This window comes from Marmota flaviventris, chromosome 2 (genome assembly GCF_047511675.1).
Source record: "Marmota flaviventris isolate mMarFla1 chromosome 2, mMarFla1.hap1, whole genome shotgun sequence".
NCBI classification, from domain to species: domain Eukaryota; kingdom Metazoa; phylum Chordata; class Mammalia; order Rodentia; family Sciuridae; genus Marmota; species Marmota flaviventris.
This window is the reverse complement of record NC_092499.1, coordinates 93008575-93033001: the sequence shown is the minus strand read 5'-3', so window position 1 is coordinate 93033001 and position 24427 is coordinate 93008575. Positions and strand designations below refer to the sequence as shown.

General features: G+C 39.7%; 1 protein-coding gene and 1 long non-coding RNA gene across 4 annotated transcripts in view; one reads left to right on the top strand and one right to left on the bottom strand.

The window, feature by feature from the left end:
* Positions 1 to 23926, top strand: part of Spg11 (SPG11 vesicle trafficking associated, spatacsin) — a 75745-nt gene extending 51819 nt beyond the window's left edge. Inside the window, exons 25-40 of one of the 3 annotated variants that reach the window (XM_027925110.2) lie at positions 507 to 779; positions 1320 to 1520; positions 2437 to 2544; positions 6160 to 6322; positions 8634 to 8848; positions 9287 to 10034; positions 14013 to 14152; positions 15149 to 15347; positions 15752 to 15889; positions 17949 to 18082; positions 19196 to 19303; positions 20928 to 21096; positions 21484 to 21572; positions 21784 to 21939; positions 22482 to 22633; positions 23340 to 23926. In XM_027925110.2, the coding sequence (XP_027780911.2) occupies positions 507 to 779; positions 1320 to 1520; positions 2437 to 2544; positions 6160 to 6322; positions 8634 to 8848; positions 9287 to 10034; positions 14013 to 14152; positions 15149 to 15347; positions 15752 to 15889; positions 17949 to 18082; positions 19196 to 19303; positions 20928 to 21096; positions 21484 to 21572; positions 21784 to 21939; positions 22482 to 22633; positions 23340 to 23520 (3174 nt within the window). In that variant the 3' untranslated portion in view covers positions 23521 to 23926. Of the gene's footprint in view, positions 1 to 506; positions 780 to 1319; positions 1521 to 2436; positions 2545 to 6159; positions 6323 to 8633; positions 8849 to 9286; positions 10035 to 12428; positions 12485 to 14012; positions 14153 to 15148; positions 15348 to 15751; positions 15890 to 17948; positions 18083 to 19195; positions 19304 to 20927; positions 21097 to 21480; positions 21573 to 21783; positions 21940 to 22481; positions 22634 to 23339 lie in introns of those variants that run through there. The other 2 variants (XM_071608211.1, XM_071608212.1) reach the window with 2 other exon arrangements.
* LOC139704722 (uncharacterized) lies at positions 31 to 14062 on the bottom strand. The gene is made up of 5 exons (XR_011706669.1): positions 13975 to 14062; positions 10059 to 10108; positions 4212 to 6417; positions 3982 to 4069; positions 31 to 809 (listed from the first exon to the last, which is right to left on the bottom strand). It is a non-coding gene; the product is annotated as an uncharacterized lncRNA (long non-coding RNA).
* Positions 23927 to 24427: the final 501 nt, after the last annotated feature.

Sequence of the window (24427 nt, the reverse complement as noted above, 5' to 3'; positions counted from 1 at the left end):
GGCTATTAACTCAAGAGGAAATTGGAACGCTTCTTAGAAGATGGTATTCTTTTATTGTGTAGATATTGGCTTTTGTTTGATATGACATTGGTTTTTATTAAGAGTTCAGTGGGTTGGCATCAGAGAATGGACTAGTCATTAATGCTAAAGAGTGTTTTACTCCAGATTGAATATGAAATTTTACTCAAAAGGCAACAGACAGCTTTGTAAAATTATATGATTACCTCTGATAGAGTTTAGGGTGAGAAAGAATAATTTTGCATACACTTTTATATAAGTTGTTTAGCTTTACCTGAAACTGAAAGTTGGTTTTCTTTTTTTTTTTCTTTTATTTATTTTTTAGTTGTAGTTGGACACAATACCTTTATTTTACTTATGTATTTTTATGTGGTGCTGAGTATCGAACCTGGGTCTCGCAAGTGTGAGGCGAGCGCTCAACCGCTGAGCCACAACCCCAGCCCCTGAAAGTTGGTTTTCTTGTTTTAATCATCTAATATGATTTCCAGGTGAAGTCCCTTCTCCAGTACTTCAGCCCAGTTCTTCAAGACCATTTAAAGTTGGCTTTTGAGAAATTTCCATCAGTGTCCAGTTCTATAGTGGACAGTGATCAAATCTGCAACGAGTGCCCCCAGGAACTCCAGAGAAATAAAGAAGAGATGACAAATTTCTTTGAAACTCTGCTCCAGTGCTCAGAGGAGCCAGATTCCTGGCGCTGGCTCTTGACTGAGGCATTGAAACAGCAGGCTCCTATCCTCAGTGTCCTGGCTTCGTGTATTCAGGTGAAGATTATGAGAAGCTTAAATTAAGACCTAGAGAACAATAGAAAAAGTAACATGGGACAAGGAACACTGGTAATCAGAGTTTTGTGATGATGACAGTCTCCAGCATGTTTCCAAGATCACTGAAATTTTTTGTGCTTCTGCAGCTCGGCCTTTGGGACATTTGTTCACTTCCTTGTACCTTGACATTCAGTGAACTGGCAGCATTGATTTTCTGGCAGACACTTTGGTAGTCAGACTACCACTGCTTCTTTAGCACCTTGTGTAGCAGAGAAGGGGTACATGATTCATAGTTATTGGCATATCAGTGAAGAGCATTCTAACTCTTTTTCTGTCTTCTTGGCCTTTTGATCTTCCTCATTTTGCATGATATTTTATTAATAGTTCTTTAATTGTTCATTAGAGTTTGTTACATTTGTAAATCTTTCAAACTAATTTGGTGACTTTTGCTAAATAGGAAATATCCATCTGTAGCATTTGTACATGTTAGGTAATGCAGGCCCTGTTATTTTATTTTGAAAATTTCTTTCCAATGGGCAGGATGCCAGTGCTATTCCTTGTCTCTGTGTTTGGATCATTACTTCTGTGGAGGATAGTGTTGCAGCTGAAGCAGTGGGACACATTCAGGGCTCAATAGAGGACCATACCTGGGACCTTGAGGACCTTTCCTTCATCTGGAGAACATTATTAAAAAGGCAGAAGAGCAAAATTCTCATCAGAGCTTTCCAGCTTTTCTTTAAGGTAGTAAGAGTTACTTTATTGTTTTATTATTTTTTCTGTGTGGTATTAGGGATTGAATCCAGGTCCTTGCATATGCTAGGCAAGCACTTTACAACTGAGCTGCACCCCCAGTCCTATCATTTATTTAGCACAGTGCTTTATATACATTTTCTTAGTACTATACATTTCAATACAAAAGTAATATGTGAGGATATTATGAAGTGGTAGTGTCCTCATTTTACAGACGAGTAAACTAATGCTCATAGAACCTAAGTAACCTATCCAAGAATTTATAATACCTTAATATGTGGCATACTCATAGTTCAAACTCTTACTTTCTGATCCCACCCAAACTCTTGTCCTGTGACCCTCCAACTCTTGCTGAAAGTGATGGAGTGATGAGGAGGGAAGCCCATTGTCCAGGAGTGTATGTTGGAGACACTGTGGTATCACTAGTAGAGTGTTTTCTGCCATGTGCATTAGATCAAATATAGAATAAACAGAAAATGGATTTGTTAATTGTGTTCAGCCTTAGTGTCTGTTATCCAAAAGGAAAAGGAAATATAAATTTAACTTTCCTTCTTGAACACACATGATTTGCTGGGCATGGTGGCACACACCTGTAATCCCAGGAGTTCAGGGCACTGAGGCAGACAGATTGCAAGTTTGAGGCTAGCCTCAGCAACTAGCAAGACCCTAAGTAACTTAGACCTCCTCTCAAAATAAAAAAATAAAAAAGGGTTGGGGGTGTGGCTCATTGATTAAGTGCCCCTGGATTCAATCCCTGGTGTGGGAGGGGGACATACATACACACACATAAATGACTTAATTCTACTATGAAGCTATTACTAATAGCACCTAACATCCTGTTAGTTGGCATTTTTCACTGAGAAAATATCAAGTTCAGGATTTTATGATTTCAAACTCTTTTCCAAAGGACTCCCCATTACTCCTGATGATGGAGATGTATGAACTATGTTTGTTCTTCAAGAATTATAAGGAAGCCAAAGCTAAACTTTTGGAGTTCCAGAAGAACCTTGAAACTGTAAGTTGGAATTATAGTGCTTTTTCTCACTGATCTGAAACTGGCTGGTTTGTTGGTTGTCTACTGGTAGTTGGGATGGAGTAGCAGGGTGATAGTGGTTATCTGGTATAATTCAAATTATATCGTTTGCACCAGTGCAGACATGGGGAAGCCAGGACAGGAGTTGTAGTGGGCTCTCTTATATTATCTCATCAGTTGCCATGAAGGGAGGTTTCATGTAATGCACTACTGTGATTAATATCCTGGTGCTGCAGCCAAGCTCAATGGGAAAAGGATTAATAGTCTGTGCTCTGCCCACAAAACAAGAGTGGTGGCATGTGGGCCACCTTTTGCCAATCCAGGATAGCTCCAGAATATTGAGTGTTGCTCTTCTGCCTTGTTAATAATGTTCTCCAGATGAGGGAAAGTGTGCTGTATTCACTGTGACAGAAAATGTTTTCTTTCAATACTTCTGGAAGTCACTGTCTAAATGTTTCTGAAATATATGGTCAATTTCAGGGGTTACCTCGTTAGATGCTTGTTTGGGGCCTGTTTATCATGCCAAGCTTATTAACCCTGTAAAGTTATAAGAAAGGAAGGGGGGGAATATGTCTTAGTTCTAGTTGGGGGCTTGCAGTACTTCTGCCTTTTATACCCCCAAAGAGTTCTATGTACATGAGACAAAAGTATTTATCTCTTCCACTCAAAAAATACATCAGGTAGAACCACAGTACAGGCTTTTTTTCTGAGTCATATTGGTCTTAAATTGTAATGAAGATATAAAGGTTATATATTTGAAAATACTGAGTCAGATATTTGACTAAGGTTAGAGCTCTTAAATCAGAGGAACTAGATATGTGAATTTCCTCAACCTATTACTCTCTGTGGAGGGTCCTCCTAAGTACCTTCATATTCTTACCTGACTACCTATCCTCCCCTGGAGAAGGAGTGCATCTGCTCCCATCTTTGCCTTAGCCCTTTCCTTCCATTATTTTTTTCCTTTAACCAATTCTGTCTGCAACGGAGTAAGGTAAACAATTAATTAAGTAAAAGCTAAGGACTAATGCCCTAATCCCAACTGATTTTAATAAGGACACTCAGAATAATCAAGAATAGATGTGGTTTTTCTGAGAATCAAAGTCCCACCAGAAGGGATGTAGAAAACATGTAGTAACAAAATCTAAGTGGGAATAGTAGCTAATAATAAGCCAACTCTAGTGTTCTATCATCTCATGTCATCCCATTTGAGTCTCTCCAGAAGTAGAATGATCTTCCTTTAAGGTAGAGGGTAAGCCAGGCTCAATGGTGTAGACTGTAGTCCCAACTACTTAGGAGACTGAGGCAGGGTGATCACTTGATGCTCACCTGGGCAAAATCCCCCCTCCCCAAGAAAAAAAGGATATCAGGTAATCACTATTAAAATTTAAGAGAGGAAGAGTGGGACACGATGGCACGTACCTGTAGTCCCAGTGGCTTGGGAGGCTGAAGCAGGAGGATCACAAACAGCCTCAGCAACTTAGCAAGACCCAAGCAACTTAGGGAGAGCCTGTCTCAAAATAAAACATAAAAAAGGATGTGGATGTAGCTCAGTGGTAAGTGCCACTGGGTTCAATCCCTGGTACCAAACCACCCCCCAAAAATTTTTTTGTTTTTTTAAGAAAGGAAAAAAACAGTGTAGTGGCACATGCCTGTAATCCCAGAGGCTCAGGAGACTGAGGATTGAAAGTTCAAGGCCAGCCTCAGCAATGGCGAGGTGCTAAGCAACTCAGTGAGACCTTGTCTCTAAATAAAATACAAAAAAGAGTTGAGAGGCTGGGGATGTGGCTCAAGCGGTAGCACGCTTGCCTGGCATGCGTGTGGCCTGGGTTCGATCCTCAGCACCACATACAAAGATGTTGTGTCTGCCGAAAACTAAAAAATAAATATTAAAAAAATTTTTCTCTCTCTCTCAAAAAAAAAAAAAAAAAAAAAGAGCTGAGGGGCTGGGACTGTGGTTCAGTGGTAGAGGGCTTACCTAGCATGTGTGAGGTCCTGGGTTTGATCTTAAGCATCACATAAAAAGATAAATAAAGGTATTGTGTTCATCTACAACTAAAACCAAAAAAATTTTAAAGGGGGCGGGGGCTGGGGATGTAGTTCAGTGGTTGAGTGCTCTGAGTTCAAACCCCATTACCACCTCCACCCACCTCCCCCACCAAAAAAGAAAGAAAGAAAGAAAGAAATGGTCAGGTAAGACCACATAGGATGTAGGGAAGTAGGTAGAGAAGAAAATTCTAGGTAGCAATAAGGAGAGAGCAGTAATGTAATATAGAATTTTTTTTTTCAGTTAGACACAATACCTTTATTTTATTTATTTATTTTTATGTGCTGCTGAGGATTATATCCAGGGCCTCACATGTGCTAGGTGAGTGCTCTACCGCTGAGCCACAATCCCAGCCCTGATATAGGATTTTATAAGGCATTCCTTAAGAATCTTAGCATTCTTGGACATTTCATTAAAGGGAATAACGTGCTTCTAAAAATCTACAGCACAGCCAAAAAGCATTAGGGCATGTTTTAGAGTGACTTTTACAAAGTGGTCAGAGGTATGCAGACATCTCCAACCAAGATTAGGGCCTAACCCAGACCTAAAGAATTATAAGTTTTTGGTGCTTATCTATCTGTCTATCTGTCTATCTATCTATTGAAAGCAGGGAGTTAAGACTTTATTACACAAAAACACCAGTATTTTTTTTATTATGTTGTGTAAGTCTAGAGTGAATTATGAAGCTAGACTAAGGACCAAATATTAGTCTTTCATATTTTTTTTTCAAATAATACAAACCTATGGGCCAAATGAAAATCAGGAATGAAGTGACAAAAGAAGCATTATATGGGAAAGCACCACTCACCTCAGTCTCAGGTCCAGTTTCTTTGTCACACCTTCTTGTAGAAATACAGCCTGCTACTTAGACTCATTAATATTTTTAGCATATGGCCGAAATGATATAAACCCAGGCATTTTATTGAAATCCTTTAATGAAAATGTCATCTGGGGCTGGGGTTGTGGCTCAGCGGTAGAACGCTTGCCTAGCATGTGTGAGGCACAGGGTTCGATTCTCAGCACCACATAAAAAAATAAATAAAGATATTGTGTACCAGCCAAGTATGTAGTAGAACCAGCTCAGCAATGGTTAGCAAGTCTAAGAAGTCTTCATAATATGAATTCAAAATCTTTTGAACTTGAGGGCAAGCCTAGATCTTTTTCTAAAGAAGCTGCCAAGGGAAACATGGCTGGTTATAACAACTCACAGGACTGTTAATTTGATAGTCACTGAGGGGACCTTCTAGGAGTGAATTCCATAGTTAGTGTTGAATTCTGTAGGACTCTTGACTTTCATACATACAACTCTATATAGGAACTTCCCATAAAGGGATAAAGTGTAAAGCTGCTAAGGAGGGCTTGTTTTTGCCTGTCTTCTGAGCCCCATTACCATTGCCTGCCATTTGGAAAGAACCTGGTGCAGGCATCTCCTTTTTTGATAGGAAGTCACTTTTTAGGGTGTCTTGGCTTTCATTTCCAAATTTGGATGTTTTGATTTGTTATTCCTGTGAGCCAATCTCCCTGAGCCCACCTCTCCTTTTTTCCCCCCACAGCTTTACACAAAGGCCACTAGGGTCCCCCCTATCATCCCTGCCACATGGCTGAAGGATCAGGTGTGTTTCCTTTTGAAGCTTATGCCACAGCAGTGTCAGACACAGTACGAGTTGGGGAAGCTCTTACAGCTGTTGGTTGGAGTACAGCATCTCTTCTCTGATGGTAAGAGTTCTTACCCTGAATTTGCTATTAAGAAATTAGTTTCCTTATTGCTGGGGATTTAGTTCAGTTGGCCCTGGGTTCAATCCCCAGCACTACTGCCAAAAAAAAAAAAAGTTAATTTCCTTAATCTTGAAATTATTTTAGGAGGGCAATTAGGAAATAAAGATGTATAACATTATATTTATGGTTCATAATTGAGTGTGAAGAGGTTACAGGTAACTTCAAGTTTCAGTACAGTGCCATCTAATGTAGTAATATAACCAGTCATCTTATTCTAAGCTGTTGTCAAATAGCTGCATTTTCCCCTGGTATGCCTTTACACTAAAGTGTCAGTGCCGTTCTCTCTGGCAAGTAACCTTAACATGTCATCATTGCTCAAGATCACAAGCTCTGTTTTAGGAATGCATGATTCATTTTGAAGGTCACACTTGGTGGCGCCCACTAGTAGTCCTAGCAACTCAGGAGGCTAAGGCAAGAGGATGGCAAGTTTGAGGCCAGCCTGGGTAACTTAGTGAGACCCTATCTCAAAATAAAATATAAAAAGAACTGGGGTTGTAGCTCAGTGGTAGAGCATCCTTAGATTCAACCCTCAGTATGGGGTGGTGGGTGGGGTTATTTTGAACATTTCAGACACATCATGCTTAATTTTATTACAAATTCCTCTAGATGTTGGCATTCTCTAAGCTTGTTGCTGACTGAATTAAACAAATGCTACTTTACTCTCTCAATCACTTAATTTCAAATTTTTGTTGAATGATGTTGTTCCTTTATACTATATTCTAATGTTTCACTACTAGGGTTATATTTTCACATTTAAACTCATGGATGTTCAGCTGGAAAGCTAAGGTCTGCATGGAACACTGGCAGAATGCTAGGCTCCGTGCCAAGTGTTGTAGGCTTTTGGTTTGATGACTGAAAGAAGTGTTTCCAAAACGCAGTACTGTGCAGACCAGATGAAGAGATAGATGTTTTCATTGATCTGTAGTGATTTAATTTTTCCTGAAATGAATTTCCTGTAATTTTCCATGATTTGTAATTTCTTTTAATAATTACAAGGATTGACTACATTGTTAACCATTACTATAATACTTTTATTCATATTCTATTTTTATAGAATATTTGTGTCATGTGTGTGTATGTGTGTGTGTGTGTGTGTGTATTGTGTATCTGCTTAAGAGAACAGAAATATGTTCTTTCAAAGCCTGTGTACTACATGATGGCAGCAAAGAAACCCAGCAAGCCCATATTGTACATTGGTTATTGTGCAGGGTTACACAATAATCTGCTTATATCAGACCATTGCCCAGCAACTGGCATTGGAAATGGCCTACATGGCATGTTTCTCATTCCCCTCCCTATATGAGGACATAATTAGGCTCTGCGTAGAGTTTTTGTGAGTGGACGCAAACCTTAGCCGCGTAAATTATTGTGAGAGAATTGACGGTTGGTTAGTTTTGAATCTTTGGGGTTCAAACCTCATACATGCTAGGCAAGTGTTCTACCACTGAGCTACACCCCCGGCCCTTTGGAAAATTCTTAGTTTTACTAGGATAATAATTTCCAGGGACATTAGGAAAACCTCAGCTGAGTCTCCATTGTTAAGTAGATAAATGTAAGGAGGAGCAAATGATGTTCCATTCTGAATACAGGGTGCCAAATTCAAACCTGGGTTCTTGACCAGCTGCAATTTCTACTGCCCTGCACATTCTTTGTCTTGATTCCCCAGGATGTCTGTCTGCAGTGAATGAAAAAAATGACTGAGGGCTGGGCCTGTGGCTTGGTGGTAGAGCGCTTGCCTCACATGTATGCGGCACTGGGTTTGATCCTCAGCACCACATTAAATAAATAAATAAATAAATAAAGTTGTTGGGTTTTTTTTTTTGATGGCTGATTTGATGAAATTTGACAAATTTGATGAAGGTAAGAGAAAAATTCAAAGATGGGATTAGCCTGAGCAAATGGCTAAAATCTTCTCAAGACTATTGCATTGCTACTATATCTAAGATTCCCAACCTCTGCCCTGTATATAAAGCCAGATGCATAGATTGAATTCATATGCCAATTTGTAACATTCTTACTATAGGGCAAGCAATTTAAACCAAACTTTTCTGTTTAGAATTTTGCAGGCCAAGTCTTTTTTTTTTTTTTGACATTTAGGAACTACCCCTACCCCATGGCTTCTGCTAATCAATCAGAGTAAAAAATAAATTTTTATTTTTCCTTTAAACATATATTTTTTGATTTTTCATAACTTTTTAAACACTATAGCAGCATTTTGTTAAGTATTTGTATCTTTTTCTCTTTGGCACAGGTCCAGATATGAAGAAGCTGTGTGTCCTTAGCCAAATTTTGAAGGATACATCCATAGCCATTAATCATGTAATTATTACCAGCTACAGCACTGAGAATTTTCAGCATGAATGTAGATCGATTTTGGAAAGACTGCAGATGGATGGACAGTTTGCTTTGGCCAGGAAGGTAGCAGAATTAGCTGAGTTACCTGTGGACAACTTGGTTATTAAAGAGGTATCATTAGTCCTTTAACTTATTCAGATCTTAGCTTTTTAAACCAGTGTTGAACAGAGAACTAAAAGAGATGGCAGTTTATAGGTAATGGGGCTTTCTACCTTTAACACAAACATTACTTTTCAGAAGTGGATTAGCTAGGATGTTCATTTCTGAAGAAAGTATGCTTTAAATGTGAGGCCTGATTGATATACTGCAACTATTTTTCTTTGAATAGAATAAAATATAAGATAGCTTCCTTTTTAAGTTCATTTGGGTTATATGAATTGAGAATTGGTTTTTATACCTTAACTTTCCAGAAAATCTCCAGGGTTATCTATAGTGAAATTCCATTTTCTCTGATTTGAGTTTAGCAAGTATGGTATACTTAGGGAGCATTAATGTTTATGATGCTTCTTTATTCAGGAAAGGCTAAATCTTACTTTTTAAATTTTACAGATCACACAAGAAATGCAGACACTAAAACACATTGAACAGTGGTCCCTGAAACAAGCAAGAATTGATTTTTGGAAAAAATGTCATGAGAATTTTAAGAAAAATTCCATTTCAAATAAAGCAGCTTCTTCCTTTTTCTCTGACCAAGCCCTTGTGGCCTTTGAGCACCCAGTTGGACGAAGCAGTGTTGAGGAACGTCATTTGCTGCTCACCCTGGCAGGACACTGGCTTGCCCAGGAGGACCCAGTGCCCTTGGACAAGCTGGAGGAACTGGAGAAGCAGATTTGGATCTGTCGCATTACCCAGCACAACTTCACAGGGAATCAGGAGGAAATAGAGCCTAGATTTTCTCGACAGATCTCAACTAGTGGTGAACTTTCCTTTGATAGCTTAGCCAGTGAGTTTTCCTTCTCCAAGGTGGCTGCTTTGAACACATCAAAATACTTAGAACTTAATGGCCTTCCATCCAGAGAGACATGCGAGAATAGATTGAATTGGAAGGAGCAGGAGTCACTAAACTTATTGATTGGGCACCTCCTGGATAATGGCTGTGTGCATGAAGCAAGTAGAGTATGCCGGTATTTTCATTTCTATAACCAAGATGTTGCCTTGGTATTGCACTGCAGAGCACTGGCCTCAGGGGAAGCTGGTATGGATGACCTGCACCCTGAGATTTATGCTTTTCTACAAGGTGCTGAGCTGCCTACGGAAGAGGAGCAGCCTGGCATTCCTCTAAGGAAAGTCCAAAGCAGTAAGTATAGGAGATCAAACTTACCTGAGTCCCCAGTGATGCTGCTGACATTCTCTCCAAGAAGGAAGAGACCCCTGTGGCACAATAGTTACACTAAGTTAAGGGGACAGCAACTTTTTCCCAGGTAATATATAAACTAGGTAATTAACTAGTCAATGAAATAGAAACACCTATCTTCTAACTACTTATATATTATTGTTGGAATTCATCTGACTTACAGCTAGTTCATTTAAATTTATTCTATACAAATAAATATATTTTAATTGTACATTGATAATAAATAGAAAAAGGTAGATTTTTAGGTTAACCTGTATCATATGACCTTGTTAAACTTACCTTTTCTAGGAATTTTCTTATAGCTTTCCTGGAATTTTCTACATAGAAAATCCTGTCATCTGCACATAGAAACAATTTTATTTCTTCTTTTCCAGTCTCTATGCCTTTTGTTTCTTATTTTTGCTTTATTGTACTGGCCAGGCCTTTCAGTGCAATAAAGAAAGCAAGTAAGAAGGATAAGAGTGGACATTCTTGCCTTGTCTTAGGAAGAAAGCATTCAGTCTTTCATCACTATGTATGATATTAGCTATGGGTTTTTCTAAGGTATGCTTTATGTTGAAGCATTTCTTTCTATTCCTAGTTTTTGGTACGAGTCACTGTTGAATTTTGTCTTTTTCTTTTGCATATGTTGATCTGATCACATCAACAAATCTAATCTAAGGGCATCCCCCCCTTAGATTATGAATATGGTAGAATACATTAATTGATTTTGATTATTGAAACAGTCTTACATTCCCAGGATAAAATTCCATGTGGTCCTGCCTGGTGAATGATTTTTTAGATATATTGTTGGAATTGGTTTGCTATTTTGTTGAGGATTTTGCATCTATGTTCGTGAAGAATATTGATCTGTAATTTTCTTTTTAAAATATTTTTTAGTTATAGATGGACACAATACCTTTATTTTATTTATTTTGTACGTGGTGCCGGGGATCGAACCCAGTGCCTCACATATGGTAGGCAAGTGCTCTACCACTGAGCCACAACCCCGGCCGGATCTGTAATTTTCTTTATAATATTTTTGTCCTTTGTAGTGGGGGCTAATGCTGATTTCATGGGGTGTAAAGTATCCCCTACCCTTTTTTTTCCTTTCCCAGAAAAGGGAACCCAGAAGTATTCTACTTCTGAGCTATACCTCCAGCCATTTTTATTTATTTTGAGACAGGATCTCATGAAATCACTCAGGCTGGCCTCAAGCTTGCAATCCTTCCTCAGCCTCCCAAGTACCTGGGATTATAGGCGTGTGCCACCATACCTCACTTTTGTCTTCCATTTCACTAACCCTTTCCTCTGTTATTTCCATTCTGTAATTGAGTTGTCTTTACTTCTATTTTCAAATTTCAATTGTTTTTCAGTTCTAAAATTCCTATTCTTTACATTTTTATTTCTTTGCTGAGAATTTGATATTTCAATTTGTCTCAAGAGCATATATAGTTAGTTGCTTACTGGAATATTCATGTAATAGCTGTTTTGAAGTCTACCAGATAATTTCAATGTGTGTCATTTTATGCTAGCTGGTAGCTCTCATCTTTTTTCATGTGAATTGAGATTTTCCTGTTTTTTCATATTTGAGCAATTTGGGGGGTTCTATCCTGGATATTTTGAATAGTTTATTATTCAGATATACTGTTAAGACTTTGGATTTTGTACAAATCCTGTCAACAATGTCCATATTTTTTAAAAGACCTGGTTAGATTCAGGGTGAGTTCTGAGGGCTGCAGTTCCAATATCAGTTCCGTATCCTTAGCAATGCTCTTCAGATCCATTTTATGTATGTATGCAACCCAGTGGTTAGTGTGTGATCTGAGTAGTGATATGCAGATTAATTCAATTCTCAGTAACTTTGATAGCCAGATGGGATCAGAAGCATATAGTGAACCCTGCAGTTCAGAAAACTTGATGGGTTGCTTTCCTGGGCTTCTCCAGGTATTTTCTGGTTCCTTGAGGCCTCCCTTTTCAGGTTTGTGACTAAAAACCAAATAAATGTTTAGTTGCCTTATTCTGTCTTGCACTTCTCTGGCTTTTCTGTCCACGTTCAGAGCCAAGTGACAGAAGAGTAATGCAAAACAAGTGTTTTCTCGACCCTCTTGAGTCCAGAGCACCTCTGCTTAGAAAAGAAGGTTCCCCTCTCTCTCTGGGTTTTGGTCCATTTCAGCTGCCACTGCAGCCTTTGCCACCATTGCCAAGGGGTTGCTTGGGAGCCCCAGAGTAAGGGAACATGAAAATGAAGAGTTCCTTTTTCTGCACATTTGAACTGGTGCTAGAGGGCTTTTCCAGAGATTGAGTGCTCTTGTGCACTGGCTGTTTCTCTTCCCTTCCTCCATTTTTCCACCTCAGGTGCTCAGTTCTAGGCATCACACTGTTCTGCATTGAGGCTACCAGAGGAGAAGATGGTAATTCTGATTATCTTGGATTTGTGAGATTTTACTTTTCAAGATTCTTATATACCAATGCATGCATTGTGTCCAGATTTTATATTTAATTCAGTGGGAGAGACAGGGTGAATGATTATTCCAACTTGCCTAGAACTGAACCCTTCAGTGAAGGATGAATAGTAATAACATTTTATTTGTCTTTAAAGCATATTCTTATAATGTTTAATATTTTAAATGCAAAAGTTTAACATGCTTAGTGAAACAAATAGCAGTAAAAAATGAATTCAATGCCATGCCCATTTAATTACCCAGAATAACTATCTTTTACTTGGCTTGGTATGCATTAATTTCTGTGTGCAAGTACCAAGTGCACATACAGTATTTATTTTTTACAAAAATGAGATTATATTATTGATCTACCTGTTTTCCTCTCGGCACATATAGATGGACTGACACCTTCTTTTTTTTTGGTATTGGATTGAACCCAGGGGCACTCGACCACTGAGCCACATCCCCAGCCCTGTTTTGTATTCTATTTAGAGACAGGGTCTTACTGAGTTGCTTAGCACCTCACTGTTGCTGAGGTTGGCTTTTAACTCACGATCATCTCAAGCTGCTGCGATTACAGGCGTGCACTCAGTGGACTGACCCCATCTAATGGCTGCAGAGTATTCTACTGTATGGATGTATCCCGATTTATTTAACAGTGCTTTATTATACATATAAATTTTTGTTTTGTTTTTGCCCTTTGAAAGTTGCATAAATATTCTGGTTTTTCCTAATAGATAATTTTTTAAAATTTGGTAAAAGTTTTCTTCTCTTTTAGGCTAAGCTTCTTTTTTTTCCCCTGAAGTGCTGGGGATTGAACCCAAGGCCAGTGCACTACTACTGAGCCACAAACCCAGTACCAGGACTATTTTTCCCCAATCAGAAATGGGTTTTAATTTTATTATACTTTAAAAAATTTTTTTAGTTGTTGTTGGACACATGCCTTTATTTTATTTATTTTTATGTGGTGCTGAGAATCGAACCTAGAACCTCGCATGTGCTACGCAAGTGCTCTACCGCTGAGCCACAACCCCAGCCCCAAATTTTATTATACTTTTAAAGTATAATTGCATTTTAGAAATGAATATGTGGAAGATTGACACGGGAGAATGGTGGCTGGCAGCAGAAGGCAACAGCCTTTCAGATGCAGGGTTACTAGGCAGTGACTGGGGAGATGTTTTAGAGATAGTCAGGTAGACATGGTGACTTGTTTGACATGAGGGGAAATGGGAGTATGTTTAAAGGAATCTAATAGGCATCTTGGTGCTGATCTCTATAGCATTCCATAGGTGGCTTTGAGTCTTATAGCGTAAAGTGTCTGAAGTAACTTGGCTGGTATTTTCTGGAAGGCAGCAAAGTGGGGCCCTCCCTGACTGAGGAGAGCCATGGAGTGCAGCACAGAGCACTAGTTGCACACACACACAGGCAGTCACAGGGAGCTGGGAGAGGCCTTGACCTACCAGGTGAGAGCCCCCTCAGTCTTGTATTTGCTTTCCAGCTTCAAGTTTGGATAGTCAGTCATTTGTGATGGTGCCTTCAGGTGATGAGGTGGTGACAAATCTGGAAATTCTGACAAGCAAGTGCCTCTATGGGAAGAACTACTGCCGGCAGGTCCTCTGTCTGTATGAACTTGCCAAGGTATGTGCCAAAAAGGGGTGGGGAGGGCACAGTAGACTCCCTGTAAGAGGAAGAGAAGTGGGAAGTAGTAGGGATATTTTGAACATTGCCACATTAGCCCTTCAGATGATAATCATAACTTGGCATAGAGCCCTTGTCAGGCTGTTGACCCCTGTGAGCCCATTGTTGGGTAGTAACAGGGAAGACACCAGGTCAAGTGCCAGGGCAGTTTGAGTCCTACCTTTCTGGCTCAGCCAACCAGAAAGCTAGCGCAAAGCATTTTACTTCTAAGGGCTGCTTCTTGCTCTTCATCTATAAATATGATTCGAACATGAAGAGTCCCTTCTAGACCTCATGTCTTAGGTTTTGCTTCAAGGTTGTTTGGAGCATTCCATATGTAGTATAAACAACTATAAACATAGGAGCCAGAACAGCCAGGAATTATCTGGCCGTGTGGTGGTTTGAGGAAAAAACGGTAGAAAGTAGAATGAGAGAAATAAAGACGAGTGTTAAAATCTTTGAAAATTGTGGCTTTGCTGCTGCTGTGGAAACAAGGAAGGTGCTCTTGCATTTTATTCCACTTGAATTATTATTATTATTATTTGCAATACTGAGGATTGGAACCAGGGGTGCTCTACCAACAAGTTTCATCCCCAGTCCTTTATGATTTTGAGGCAGGGTCTTGCTAAATTGCTGAGGCTGGCCTTGAGCTTGGATCCTCCTGCCTCAGCCTCCCAAGGGATTACAGGCATGCCCAGTTCTTATCATGTTTGAAAAGATTAGTGTTTGACAAGAGATAGTCACCTTATGCTTTCTGATGATAAACCTTTCTTTTGCTTGGATCTGGTTTTGGTGAAAAGATAGAATTAGAAAACTGTACTTGTTTCTTCTAAGATTCTTATTCATAGTGAGGGTTTTTTAAGTTCAGAAAACAATGGAGTCTGTCCACATCACATTACAGGAAGAGTTATCTTTTCCTGACTCCTAAAAATGACTTTAGCTTTGCCTTCCTCTCAGGAGTTGGGCTGTTCCTACACAGAAGTTGCTGCCCACGATGGTGAGGCCATGCTTCGAGCAATCTTGTCCTCTCAACAGCCTGACAGATGTAAACGAGCCCAGGCCTTCATCAGCACCCAGGGCCTCAAGCCAAACACTGTGGCTGAACTCGTGGCTGAAGAGGTGACACGGGAGCTGCTGACCCCATCAGAGGGAACAGGTGCCTTGTCCTTCAGGCCTCCCAGCCTCTTAGACAGCATTCTTAAGTTCCCAGCATTAAGGATTGAGATGCTACGCTCATTTACATCCTATATGTTGTCCCTCAGATTTCTAAATTGTACTTTCAGGAGAACAAATTACACTTTGTATATTGTTTTCTGATCATGCTTTGGAGTAGCTCTGCCTCTTTTCTGAACTAAAGCACTCCTTTTATCTTGTAAAATGACCACTAGGTAAAGGTTTTTGAGCCCAGCTGCAGGAAAACTACCCAGGGAACTGTGTCAGGATGAACCTCCTGATGCCTAGGCCTAGACAGAGTGGGTCTTCTGAGGGCACACTCTTGTCCCTTTCCCAACTAAAGTCTTAAGGCAAATCCAGTGCCTGTCTCCATATCTTTCCATTCAGGACATAAGCAGATGTTCAGCCCAGCAGAGGAAAGTCAGACATTTCTTCAGCTGACCATGCTGTGTCAAGACCGGACCTTGTTAGGCATGAAGTTGTTGGATAAGATTTCCTCTGTTCCCCATGGGGAACTGTCTTGCAGTAAGTTCCTGGCCTTTTTCTTTCATGTTTCAGGTCCTAAACAGGTCTCCCAGGGTCAGTCTCTCCAAAACCTGATTTGGATCCTTGTTCCTCCTGTTCTGTATACCTAGCCTTCAGCATGGGTATAAATTCATGGTAGAAAACTGTTAAGTTCATTGAAGAAAATTTAGAAGATATGGAAAAGTACTCTAAAAACAATCACACACAAAATGGTAACTTTTAATCACTTGTTATTACCCTGCACAGTAGGGTAATAACTTGTCCCCACTTTAGAAGGGAGGATACTGAAGCTTATGTAAGTTTTCTGATTAATTTATAGCTAAGTGGCAGAGCTGATGTATGTATCCAGTTTGTGATTCCAAAGTATGCTCATTTTCAAGTATGTCTAGCTCATCATATGTCTAGTTCATTATATAACTGAGTAATATGGTTTCTCTGATCTTTTTCTATGCAAGACTAAGAGTTTTCTTTTGTAAAAAATGGCTTTATACTGGCTGGGCATGGTGGTGTATGCATGTAATCCCAGCAACTGGGGAGGCCAAGGCAGGAGGATCATGAGTTCAAAACCAGCCTGAGCAACTGTCTCAAAACATAAAAAGGGCTTGGGATGTGGCTTAGTTAAACACACCTGGGTTCAATCCCTGGTACCAAAAATTTAAAAATGACCTTGTACTGGGGTATAATGATTATAATTTTTTTTACTTTATGCATATGCTATCATTTAACATTTTTCATGACATTGAAAAGTCTACACAATATTTCTTATGTTTATACAAAAGTGTTTATACAATATTTCTCATGTAACTAAAAATTTTATTCTTTAGGGTACCTTTAGATTGTATCCAGTGTTTGCTGTTTTAAACACTCTGATGAAGATCCTTATAGGTGGCGTTCTCTGTGCACATACATGATTATATCCCTAAGATCCTGATTCAAGTATTGTTCTTTTTTTTTGAAACAAGATTTGAACCTGGAGTTGCTTAATCACTGAGCCACATCCCCAGCCCCGCCCCCCTTTTGGTTATAGATGGACACAATATTTTTATTTTATTTACTTTTATGTGGTGATGAGGATCAAACCCAGTGCCTCTACCACTGAGCCACAACTCCACCCCCTGCCCCCACCCCCTTTGTTTTTGCTTTGCAACAGGGTCTCACTAAGTCCTTAGGGCCTAAGTTGCTGAGGTTGGTCTTAAACTTTCATTCCTCCTGCAGTCAGCATCCCTAGTTACTGGGATTACAGTTGTGCACAGTGCCCAGCTTGATTCAAGCTAAGGCTTCTGAGATACAGGAGATTTTTCAAAGGTTGAACAGTTTCACTTTAAAAGTAGCCTCTTATCTCTCTCTTCAGCCAGCCCAGGACTATTTACTAAGTACCAGCTATATGCCAGGTAGTGGAAGGACCTGGGATATGGTGAGCAAGTTCATCTCTGGGGCTTGTGGGGCCAAGATAGACTTCTACAGGAAATGTCCAAACTAAGGCCTGAGCTATTAGCGGTGCGCAGTAGTCAATAGGTTTTGAAAAGTAGCAGCTAAGAATGCACAGAATGTATGAAGGCTGGGAATTCTCAACATTGCAAATATTTCCCCATTTTACCTTTTAATTGTACTCACAATTAATATGGGTAATAATTTTAGATCTGCTGTAATTTAGTCTTTCACCAATCTAGAAAGCTAGAATACCTGAGATACAGAGAGAATATCTTGATTTATATTGGCAAAAAGTCCATTAGTTTGTCTGCAGAAAGTTTCTCAGTCTTCAGAAAGCAAGGATCCCTTTTTCCCACATGTTGTACCTTTTGGAGAAATGGCCACTACTTGACTACCTTAAGGATAGAGGTAATCCCTGTGCTATTACCGAGAATAAAATCTAGGCATCAGAGGATTGTCCCAGAGCTAGAGCTGATGAGATCAGGGCCCTCAGTGGACTAATGAGAGACCTCTCTCCAGACAGGCCTCTTGTCTGCCAGGCCCTTTGAATCCTGCCAGGCAGAGTTCAACAGTGGGTTGTCAGGGCTCATAACCTTGTCTGAGTCTTAGCATTGTCTCACTCTCCCAGCCACAGAGCTCCTGATCCTGGCCCATCACTGCTTCAGCCTGACATGCCACATGGAAGGCATCATCCGAGTCCTACAGGCTGCCCGGATGCTCACAGATAACCACTTGGCTCCCAATGAAGAGTATGGACTGGTGGTGAGTAGCACCCTCATTCTCATCTTCTGACTTGAGGTAGCTAGGGGCCAGCTCAGAGCCAAAATGGGCTGAGGCAATTCCTCTCTGGATCCTACTGATTCAGCCCAACCCTCTAACCCAAGTGATGATGTCTGACAAAATTAGAGACTGTGCCAAAGAAGCAAAGAGTAAGGATCCCTGCCGTGTTCCAGAGCTGTTGCACACACACACAGGGCAGTTAACTTTTCTAGAAGTTCAACAGCACCATTTCTCCCCAAAACAAGGTTTAGACCTTCTTCTTATCTATGAATTGAAATGAATTAACAATTCCAGCCTCATGTGCCTCCCTAAATTATACAATCCAGGTAGCTGAGGAAGCCTATAGGCCACTGTAATGAAGAGTAAAGAGAAACAACCTGCCCTAGAGAATAGTAGTACCACAATACTTCTATTATGTCCTACTGATAAAAACCCTTAATTTTTAAAAAAGTGGTACTGAACTCACTGAAAGGTGCTCTGACACAGAGCTACATCCCTATCCCTTATTTTGAAACAAGGATCTAAGTTGCTGGGACTGGCCTTGAACTTGCAATTCTCTTGCTTCAGCTTCCTGAGTAGCTGGGATTATAGACATGTGCCTGAAAATCTATAAAATTTTATAGAACACTAATAAAATTGCTCAATTTAAGTTTTTATAGGTGTCCTGTATAGGATGGTGGGACATATGGGTTAATCATAATTAGAGACAACAGAGAAGACCCTTGTTGGGTGCATGGGAGGGAGCTAGGTAGGGCAGCCTGGCTATTAGCCCTTCATCCTGTGGAACTTTGCCCCTTAAAGAAGCCAAACTGATGGGGGGCGCGGAGTAGTGGTATAGTTCAGAACTCCAGGTGAGCTGAGTGCAGTAGCACACCTGTAATTCCAGTGACTTGGGAGGTTGAAGCAGGAAGACTGCAATTTCAAAGCCAGCCTCAAAACTCAGGAAGACCCTAAGGAATTTAGTGACACCTGTCTCAAAAATGAAAAGGGTTGGGAATGTAACTCAATGGTTAAGGTCCCTGGGTTCAATCCCTGGTACAAAAAACAAAACAATAAAGCCTCCAGGTGATGCTGATACAAGTCCCTCCCCCTTAGGTACGTCTCCTCACTGGCATTGGAAGGTACAATGAGATGACATACATATTTGATTTGCTGCATAAAAAGCACTACTTCGAAGTGCTGATGAGGAAGAAGCTAGATCCGGTAAGTTTGAAGTCATGAGCTCCAGGATGACATAGTACCACCAACATTCAGGAGTTGGCTTTTCTCTGGAATAATCCCAATCAGCATTGACCCCTAGAATTTGCAGGGTTGGGATCAGGGACCTCAGTGGTTTCGAATTACACAGTTCAGACAAAATAGTGATAATGTTGATACCAAATATTGAAGAAAAAGTTTTTTCTCCACCTTGGCCTGTCACCTGCCTCTACTCATAAAATTAAAGTAAGCCTTCCCTGGCAGGGACAAAATCCTTCCTGAGAGGCATGCTAAAAATGGAGTGTCCAGTTCTCAAGTTTGTGTCTGAAGTTCTTGAGTGTAGGATTTTCAGGAGACCATGAAAAAATGTTGCTGAGAGTCAAGTGAGGAATGAATACAAAGGCCTGTAGCTGTTGAGCCATTTATATCTACTAGAAAGGAGGCATGGAAGTAAAGACGTGAGTCAGGTCTTGTCTTTGGGATTGCGAACCTGTCTGTTCCCAGCATGCTGTCACCAGGTATAACACTCACACAGCCTGTTTGCAAATCATACATTTGGCTGATTTACTGCCTTTGCCTAGTTCACCTCTTAAGAGTTAAAACCCAAGAATATGCTTTTGGCTTCTGAGAGCCCAGGCCAGCCAAAAAAGATTAAAAGAAAGCCAAAAAAAAAAAAAAAAAAATCTTGGACCAGTTTCAAAACAGACCAACAGACTGGTCCAGCCACTGGGAGAAGAACAAGTATTAGACATAGGTACATCTTCAGAATTCCTCCAGAGGTTTGTAAAATGGTTTTTGAGGCAGTTTCTGCATTTAAATATTCTTTTAATAACTTTTTTCCTGATTACAAAAGTAATGCAAATTCCATGTAAGACACTTGAAAAACAACAGGAAAAAAATCCTCACTGTCTACCCACTATCTGCAGACAGCCACTGCTCACAATTTGGTATATGCCCTTTGCCTGCACATGTATCCCAACACATACATACATATTTACGTAAATATTTTAACAGAACTTACATTAAGCTTAAAAGATATGAAACAGCCTCCTATTCCCCCTTAACATTAAGCATAACTATAACTGTCAAATCAGCAGATAATCTTCTATATCACTTTTTAATGGCTCTTATTTTGGGTATTTGTAGTAGTTCTAATTAATCGCTCTTAAGTATCTGTATTACATTCATTTTAGCACTTTCCTCTGCTTCTTTCTTTAGGATAGATGTCTAGAAATCAAATTGTCAGCATTTGCATGCATATATATTAAATTTTAAGGCTTCTCCCTTCTAAAAGGCTTTACTGCTCATATTCCCAGCAGCAAAAAAGTATGTGCCTGTTTCCTTATACTGAGAATAGTTTAAATTATTCACTTTTTTTTGTTTCTTGGGAGTTTTTTCCTTATTTTTATTGGTACATTATAATTATACAGTAGTAGGATTTGTTGTTACATATTTGTACAAGCACACAACAGAACAATGTAATTTGGGTTAATACCACCCCCCAAATACCTTCCCCTCTCCTTCTTGGTAGTTTTTTCGGAACTTTGGGAACTAAGGGATTCAGCCATTTCTGCCTGCCTTGTAATCCCTCATTGAGACCATGGTATTCCCTTTTTCCTCCCTTTGGCAGAGTGGTACCCTGAAGACAGCCCTGCTGGATTATATCAAACGGTGCCGCCCTGGAGACAGTGAAAAGCACAACATGATAGCCCTGTGCTTTAGTATGTGCCGAGAGATCGGAGAGAACCATGAGGCAGCTGCCTGCATCCAACTGAAATTGATTGATTCTCAGCCTTGGGGTGAGCAAGGTCACAAAGCTGCTAACCAGGGATTTTTTAGGGCCAAGGGTAAGAGCTCATGAGATTGGCTGTTAGAAGCTAAGGTGGCTATTTATCACTGTGGGAGCCTCAGCCAGGCAGATGGTATCCATCAGGAACTATGGTTATGCCACATAAGCCTTCCTGGATGTTCCAGAGAGAAGTGAACTACAGGGGCACTAAATCCTCCATAGTGAAGTTCTACTGAGAATGTATATTTCTGGCCCAACACCCTTTACCTGAGACACTTGCCTCCCTATGAACACAGCTGGGATGTTTCTCTTCTAGCCCCCACCATCACTGTGTGTGGGCAAGAACAGCCTACCTTAGGAGCAGTTAGACTCAGCAAGTGTCTTTTATCCTCAGCAGAGGACAACCTAAAGGATGGACTCCAGCTGAAGCAGCTATTGCTGAAGGCCCTGACCCTGATGCTAGATGCAGCAGAGAGTTATGCCAAGGTAACTACAAAGTCTTACTCCAGATTGGCCTTGGAAGTTGGTGTCTGCAATATAATTTTTTTTCTTTTTGGGTCCCTAGGGTTTTTCAAGTGAAGGTAGGGATGGTGTCATGGGTTAAGCAAGAGCAGAATGGGTGACTACAGTTGGAGGGTTCACATAAAAGATGTTAATAAATCTTCTGTCTGTGCCTCTCTCTACCCTCATCTCTCAGGACTCCTGTGTACGACAGGCCCTGCACTGTCACCGCCTTACCAGGTTGATAACCCTACAGATTCACTTTCTGAACACTGGCCAGAACACAATGCTTATCAACTTAGGCCGCCAAAAGCTGATGGACTGTATCATGGCCCTACCTCGGTTCTACCAGGTGAACAGGAAAACTCTAGCCGGCAGTGCCAATATCCCTCCTACTGTATCACTCATGGTACCAGAGGTTGAATTGAGTTGTCTGAGGTCTCAGTACCAGAACAGAATCAGAGCAGTCCCGTCTGGTTTAGCTGTCAGACAATCTTCCACCAACATTATAGAGCCATGAATCTCAGGTCAGCTTCAGGAATCTTAGACTGCCAAGAGATTCAGTGTGGCCCTTTAATGAAGAGGAGTTGATGTCAGGGTATCAGCCTTTTCACTGTTCCTTATACAGTTGAGCTGGTGGGAATAATATAGTATTATTTCTCAGTTTTATTAGTCCATTTTGAAGAACATTAAAAACAGTGAAAGAAGGTATTTGGGTGTTTATGGGAGAGGAAATGCCAAATTGAAACATGACTTTTCATTGATTATGATACATGGAACCTTTTAACAAAGTGAGAAATGATACATCACTATTATTTTCTAGAATAGTTTGCTTTAAATCTTAACATCAAATTGGCTTTAATGATATTTTTCATTTCTGTTCTTTCAAAAAAGGCTTCTATCGTGGCCGAGGCCTATGACTTTGTTCCAGATTGGGCAGAAATTCTATACCAACAAGTGATTCTTAAAGGAGATTTTACTTATTTGGAAGAATTTAAACAACAAAGGTTGTTAAGACCTAGTATAATTGAAGAAATTTCAAAAAAGTAAGTACTAAGTTTCTATGCTAGGTGCTGTGGCACGAGCCTATAGTCTCAGCTCCAGCTACTTGGGAGGTTAAGGCAGGAAGATCACCAAAGCTGAGACCAGCCTGGAATACAGTGAGACCGTCTTTGGGGGATGGTTTTTGATTGTAAGCATTTCTGCTTTTTTAAAAAAATATATTTATTTTTTAGTTTTAAGTGAACACAATATCTTTTATTTCTATGTGGTGCTAAGGATCAAACCCAGTGCCTCATGCATGCTAGGCGAGTACACTACCACTGAGCCAAACCCCAGCCCCTAGAGCTTTGAAGTGAAATGAGAGAAATTTATGGCTGAGTACATACAGCATACCTTTAACTACCTTCAGCTTAAAATGGCAAAATGTCAAGAATTTCCAGAAGTGATCATTTAGAAGATTCATGCAAACAGATGAATGAGAGTAGTTTGCTTAGTGTTTTGTACTTAAAATGGAAGGATAGCTACTCAGTTTGCCTGAGATGCCTTTTGGAGTCCTAAACTTACTATAATTATTAAGTTAAGCATTGACATACATACTTTAATAAAATATTTTATCTCAAACTATTATTGGGGGTGTTTGATAAATTTCAAGGCTACAGCATTCTCTTATAAGTAGTGGTTTTTAAGAGCTGACATCCCTTTAAAGATAGAGAATTTTACCCTTTACATTCTTATGTTTCTTTTGTCTAGATATAAACAACATCAGCCTACGAACAAGGTCACAGAAAACTTGAAGAAGTTACTTTCATACTGTGAAGATATCTACCTGTATTACAAGTTGGCATATGAACACAAATTTTATGAAATTATAAATGTACTTCTGAAGGACCCTCAAACAGGTTGCTGTCTAAAGGATATGCTTTCAGGTTAGATGATCTCAAAGGTGCCTGTTTTCTTGTTCTGATGTGAGGTTCTGACAGATGTTCATGATCAGAGTAGAATAATGCACTGGGGATCTTTGTTGTCTGAATTAGAAAAGCTCAGGACTGTACCATATCAGTCTTTGTAGGTGGTAGGTAATGAAGGCGAGACTTCACCAGGAAAATTTCTACTTTGAAGTTATTGTTCATCTATCCCATTTTATATGAATACTGGTATTCTTCTTCCTCAAGATGGCTTCTGTATTAGGAGGTGATACAGTAATGATTAAAGAATACCTATGCCTGTAGATTCCAGTTTCAAATATATTTAATATTATTTACACAATTAAGGAACAGATGATACATTTTCATTTGTTAGAAACTGATCTTTCTATAATAAAATAGATTTTAAATTCAGTGTATGTCATTATTACTGCTAAGGAAATCTTAGCCCTTGTCTGCCTTAAAACAACATTTACTATAATTATTGCTGTGTAATCATGGCCTGATGGTCATGTTTTCCACTTAGTAGTCTATAGAGCTTTGAGGTTTATTTCCTATGGAAATGAGAAATATTTCTTATATTCTGATTATGACAATTAAGGAAACAAAGACTCAAACCACAAATTTGGTCAAATCACTTAAGATATAATAAAAAAGATCCCACAATTTATGCTTAGAGCCATATCCTGAGTTGTAGACTCTGTAATTCCAAATAAATAGTTGTTCTAGATACTTCATTAGGCCTTAGTATCTAAAAACAAAATAACTTCCCAAGTAAGAGGAAGACAGCCCTACACCTTTGTTGCTCTACAGTGACACTGTTAAAGACCTGGCAAATCATTGTTTTAAAGCTGTTAACTACATCATAAGCTTTATTAAGTATATAAAGAACTCTAGTCCCAAGAGGTGCATTCT